Genomic DNA, 6526 nt, shown 5'->3' on the forward strand with positions numbered 1-6526 from the left:
GCAATCACTCATATAAATACATCGGCTACACCACTGCATTTTCATAACCACTTCTACAACCCTTTAGATCATATAACATCAACAGATACGAAGAAAGTAAATTAGATAAAGAAAACACTACATGGCAAGCACCCGTATCATCTAACACAGCCACACATCGATCAAGATTCATCCAACACATGGCTAAGAAAAGGCAATATATACAGTGAGACAGAAGGATTCATGATTGCAATACAGGATCAAACAATAAACACCAGATATTACAGCAAGCATATTATTAAAGATCCCAATACCACAACAGATAAATGCAGACTTTGCAGACAACAAATAGAAACAGTAAATCACATCACAAGCGGATGTACAATACTAGCAAATACAGAATACCCCAGAAGACATGAGAATGTAGCAAAAATAATACATCAACAGCTTGCCTTACAACATAAACTTATAAAACAACACGTTCCCACATACAAGTATGCACCACAAAATGTACTGGAGAATGATGAATACAAATTATACTGGAACAGAACCATTATAACAGATAAAACAACACCACATAACAAACCTGACATCATACTCACCAATAAAAAGAAGAAATTAACACAACTAACCGAAATATCCATACCCAATACAACAAATATACAAAAGAAAACAGGAGAAAAAATTGAAAAATACATCCAACTGGCTGAGGAAGTAAAGGACATGTGGCATCAGGATAAAGTTGACATTATACCAATTATACTGACAACTACAGGAGTCATACCACACAATATCCACCAGTACATCAATGCAATACAGCTACATCCAAACTTATGTATACAACTACAGAAATCCGTAATTATTGATACATGTTCAATTACCCGAAAGTTCCTAAATGCAATATAACATATACCGTACAGTTAAAAGGAAGTCACACTTGATCAAGGTCCGCGTGACTTTCCATTTTTGACCAGACATAACGTCTGAGAAAAGAAAGAAAGAAATAATAATAATAGTTCCTTCTATTATTATAATTATTGTCTATCCAACCGTTTATTTTTATTCCAGAGACATTTCTTTTGTTTCTATTTGCGAAGCATTCTCAGGTGCCTGTCATACATGTTTCTTGCATGAAAATAATAAATGTGTTACCAGATGTAGCACTATTTTACAGTTTTTACGTTTTTCTTTCATTGTTGGGTAAGAAACAACTTATTGAGTTGCAAGTTTCATAATGTTAAATTTCTGTTTGATTCTCCTTACAATTTTTGGGATATTATTATCACACGTGTCGCCCTGAAACTGTGACTGATTATCCTGCGCACATTATGATGTCCAATTTTCGGATTTTCCGAGCACATTTCACCTAAACAGTTCACTTTCACAGTGGCTAAAACGTGTGCAGCTTGTGCTTCTTTACTGCTTATAGCGTTGTCAACTCTCGCTGGGTGTTTCTCGGTCACTTTTTGTTTGTGTTGTGGCACCTGTAAGCATGCTGATATTTCCCTTTGAAACATGGCTGTTAAAAGGTAAATGTACAAGAATATGATCATCATAAGATAGCCAACCGGCTTCAAACAAAATTTTTCTTCAACTTGGTTTCGACACCGACTACTGATGTCTTCATAAGAAAAGCCAAATAAATACTTTAAAAGATTATAAAACTATTAACATAGAGAAAATCCAAGAATACATGGTTAACATACCGAACAGATTTATGATGGAATTGTAATCACATGTAGTAACATACCAACACATTTACGAGCAAAATGCTCTCATCGTATAAAATATTTCATAATAAGTTAAGTTTACAAAATAGATCATACAATTCGCCAGATTTCGGCAGTATGAACAATGCTTACAACGACCTAGCAAAGTTTCTTCATATCAAGTTACAAAAAAATCTTGTCTTTCGAAATAATTATTCAATCTGCAAAAGTCAAAATCTCGTTAATAAAATAAAGAATCTACGTTGAGATCGAGCGAGGTGGCGCAGTGGTTAGCACACTGGACTCGCATTCGGGAGGACGACGGTTCAATCCCGTCTCCGGCCATCCTGATTTAGGTTTTCCGTGATTTCCCTAAATCGCTTTAGGCAAATGCCGGGATGGTTCCTTTGAAAGGGCACGGCCGATTTCCTTCCCCACCCTTCCCTCACCCGAGCTTGCGCTCCGTCTCTAATGACCTCGTTGTCGACGGGACGTTAAACACTAACTCCTCCTCCTCCTACGTTGAGATCAAAATATCAGACTGCTATCGTTCGATACTAAAAATCTTTACACGAACGTACCTGCGCAGGCAATTTTAGATATTATAGAAAAAAATTTTGTGTTTGCAAAAAAGGGATTTCTGGTGAGCATATTGACTTCATGAATTTAATGCAAATTGTAGTCAAATATAACTATTTTGATTGCAATGGACAGTTGTGTCAGCATTCCGACTGTCTTGCAGTTGGTTATCCATTAGCTAGTATTCTTGCAAACATGTTCATAAATTCCTCAGAAGAAAAAATTTTGAAAAATTTATCAGCCGTCATTGTAGCTGTTCTTTCATACTCCAGATATGTATATGACGCTTTTATTATTTGCAGAGGGCCTAATGACGGCATGATCATCTTCAAACCCATTAACGTACTTCACGAAGATGTTACTTTCACATGTGAGCTCTAAAACGAATTCAGTCACTTAAATTATATGGATCTAACATTAAGAATAGTTGATAACAAAATTTCTTTCAAAATTTTTCCGAAACATATATACACTGATCAGATAGTGCCGTCCCGTTCAGCACATCCTCATTCTCACAAAAATAGCCTATTTTCATTGTTCCGTCCATAGAGCTGTTTCTGCTCCTTCGTCTGATGAAAATCTCGATGCTGATAACTTGATTAAACATTGCAGTCAATAATGGATACGAACCAACAACACTGGTCAATGTTTACAAAAGTAACTTTGGTGAACAGTTAAACCACCAGCTTCGTCCCACAGGGCCGGCGACTTGCCTCCTCAGTCCCACATAAGCTGCCGGCCGACTCTCGAAGATGTCAGCTGCAAAAATGCTCCGCGAAGCTATTTTAATAATCACTCACCATAGCAGAACACAGGCACTTGGGCTAGCCAATTGCTACTAATGCCAATGACACCTGCTGTAAGATGCTGGCTGTCACAAGTACTTCCGGAAGTTGCTTTCCAACGTATGTTTGGCAACACGAGCCATCATGTACAGTCACACGCGTTTAACGTAGCCATGCACGCTCTGGGCACAACCCGTTCGGGAAGATTAGGGAAAGACCGGCCTGTTTCAAAAACTGGAGGAAGCGGTCTTCCCCCAGATATCGCAAACTGGCTGTACCGTAAAGGGGCGATAACACAGGCGCGGCCAGGAGTGTGGAACTGAGAAATGTTATAAAAACCCACTTTTTATAAGTTACTTAAACTGCATTTGGATTTTATACGCACTTCACACCAGTTTGTACAGTAAGTTTGTGTGAAGGCAACTAGAACACGAAATATTACGGAATTAAAGTAAAGGATATAAGAATAAGTAATACAGTCAAAGGAAAGTGCGCTTATAAAAGCCGAAGAGAGCGAATTGTGAAAGGGAAATCCAGTTGTATTCGATTACGATCTCAGGTATTCAACAAATGACGACTTCTTTTTAAAATATGTAGACATGAGGAACAATTAAAGTAAGCACATCATATTAGTAACAAAAGTGTTTTGAAACTACAGCAATCTAAATTTACAAACTTGTTATGTATGCAAAATTTTTTGAGAATCATCACTGATGATACGTGATGCAAACATCTACATCTACATCTACATATATACTCCACGAGCCACTGAGAACGGAGCCAAGGCAGGCAGTACATCGTACCTACCTTATCGGTATTTCTTCCCATTCCATTCACTTATTGTAGGGAGGGGGGGGGGGGGGGTGACTGCCTGTATGCCTCTATAAGAGCCCTTATCTCTCTTATCTCATTCTCATGTTCCCTATACAGTACAAAATGAGGTGGTAGCAAAATGGTTGCACAGTCTTCCATGAATGTAGTTTCTCTAAATTTCCCCTTGCATACCTGCAACAGTTTCGTGTGGGCTACACCGCCCTTTTACGGTCCACCACCGCGTCTTTGAATGTTCGATGCTTATTGTCATCCAGACTTCTAAAGGACTCCACACACTGAAGCAGTAGTGTAGACTCGTTTGCATTAGCATCTAAATGTTCTCAGCTGCGGAGAATGTGGCCGAGGTAGAGTTTGGCAAGGAGCAACACAAGCAGTACAAACTCTGGCTGTCTGCGGGCGGCCATTATCTTCCTCAAATGTAAGCCCAGGATGGCTTACCATGAAGGGCAACGAAACGAGGCGTAGAATACCGTTGACGTACCGCTGTACTGTGAGGGTGTCGTGGATGACAACCAAAGGGGTCCTGCCATTAATAGAAATGGGACACCCTACAATCACTCCTGGTTGTCGGGCTATATGCCAGATCTCACCACAGTGACGAGTCCTTGGCATGCAATCTCATTGACTGGCGCAGAACTGTATCCAGTCAATAGTCCCGCTGCGAACAGAGCCCGGAAGACCAGCGATGACGTAACTGGAAACGCCCAAGACAGCGGTGGAATACGAACCCGACCGTCGCCCGCCATATGACCAGACAACCAGGATCGGTGATCTGGGGTATTACATCTGTTAAGAGCAGGAGCGGTACGGCAACGATATTATGCGCCCCGTTTTGTTGCCCTTCATGAAAGCGCATCTTGGGCTTACATTTCAGCAATATAATGCCCGCCCGCACACGGTGAGAGTTCCTATTGCTTGTCTTCGTGCTTGCTAAACACTAACTTGGCCAGCAAGGTCGCTGGATCTCTCCCCAATTAAGAAAGTTTGGAGCATTATGAGCTTGGCCCTCCAACCAGCACCGAATTTTGACGATCTACGGGGCCATTCGGAGAGAATGTGGCGCAATATCCGTGAGGAGGACATTGAACAGCTTTATTAATGAATGGTAAGAGGAATAACTGCTTGCATAGCTCTAACGGCCAGAGGTGGACCAACGCGTTATGGGCTTGCTCAATGTATGAAGCTCTTTGTATTGAATAAATCACCCAAATTTATGAAATTGTAATCATTTGTTTGTCTGCAGAAGTACCTCACATGTACTAATTTCCGTCCCACTCGGATAATTACTTCGTGGTGCGCCGGTCTTGTTTGTGTTTATAGGACTGCTTTGCTGAAGATGATCACTACTCTTGTAATAAAATGCATTATTTTACAATTGTGTGCACGTGTTTGTTAAAAAAAAGGGGACTTCTGCAGTTCCTTTAAGTTCCTGCAGTTCCACCCACTAACTTTACAGTATGCTTGAGCGACGGAAAACCAAATGATGTGCGAGATGTTTGTGGAGGCCGTGAGTGCAGCAGGTGGTGTGTGCCGGCAGGTACTGGACGGCGGAGCGGCCGCGCGCCGGCTCGTCGGCCAGCCACAGCTACGCGGCGGCGCGCAGGGCGTGCCGGGAGCGCGGCGTGCTCTTCCAAGACGCCGACTTCCCGGCCACGGCGCGCTCCATCTCGCCCAGCAAGAAGACCGCGCCGCACCCCATAGTCTGGCTGCGGCCCACGGTGAGTCGCCGCTGCCCGTCTAGCGCCCAAATGACTAGCTCCAATGAGGAATTTTTATTATGAAAACTCTTAAACCATTTTAAATAAAACAACATTCTACATCTTTATTCTTCATTAATTGACAAACTAGCATCGGCCAAGTGTTCATTTTGGCAATATTCTATCAGAAAAAAACAAGAAATGAACCTTGTTTGTAGTCTACTATCGAAAAAATTTTACACTGCAGAGCCAAATAAACTTGTACAACTGCCTGATATCATGAAAGCACCCACGAGCACACAGAAGTGCCGCAACATGATGTAGGATGGAATCGACTGATGTCTTAAGTAGTGCTGGAGGGAATTGACATCTGAATCCTGCAGGGCTGTCCATAAATCAGTAAGAGTATTGGTGGGGGGAGACCTATTCTGAACAGAACATTGGATGGCATCCCAGATATGTTCAATAATGTTCATGTCTGGGAGTATGATGGCCAGCGGAAGTGTTTGAACTTGGAAGAGTGTTCCTGGAGTTTGTCTCCACACCCATACACGTCCACCCGCTCGATACAATTTGAAACGAGATTCGTCCGACCAGGGAACATGTGTCCAGTAATCAGCAGTCCAATGTCGGTGTTGACGGGCCCAGGCGGGACGTTAAGCTTCGTGTCATGCGTGCAGTCGTCAAGGGCACACGAGAGGGCCTCCGGCTCCGACAGCCCATATCGATAATTCTTTCGTCGAATGGTTCGCACGCTGACACTTGTTGATGGCCCAGCGTTGAAATCTGCAGTAATTTGCGGAAGGCTTGCACTTATGTCACGTTGAACGATTCTCTTCATTCGTCGTTGGTCCAGTTCTCGCAGGATCTCTTTTCGGCCGCAGCGATGTCAGGGATTTGATGTTTTACCGGATTCCTGACGTTCACGGTGCACTTGTGAAAT

The 6526-nt window shown here is 42.2% G+C and overlaps 1 protein-coding gene across 1 annotated transcript in view; it reads left to right on the forward strand.

Annotated features, from left to right (window-relative positions):
• The window catches only part of LOC124775466, a 737529-nt gene extending 731862 nt beyond the window's left edge, over window positions 1-5667 (forward strand). The window contains exon 3 of the mRNA XM_047250298.1: window positions 5424-5667. Within this exon, the coding sequence (XP_047106254.1) occupies window positions 5424-5667 (244 nt within the window). The remainder of the gene's footprint in view (window positions 1-5423) is intronic.
• The last annotated feature ends 859 nt before the right edge of the window (window positions 5668-6526 follow it).

This window comes from Schistocerca piceifrons, chromosome 2 (assembly GCF_021461385.2).
Source record: "Schistocerca piceifrons isolate TAMUIC-IGC-003096 chromosome 2, iqSchPice1.1, whole genome shotgun sequence".
Taxonomy (NCBI): Eukaryota; Metazoa; Arthropoda; class Insecta; order Orthoptera; family Acrididae; genus Schistocerca; species Schistocerca piceifrons.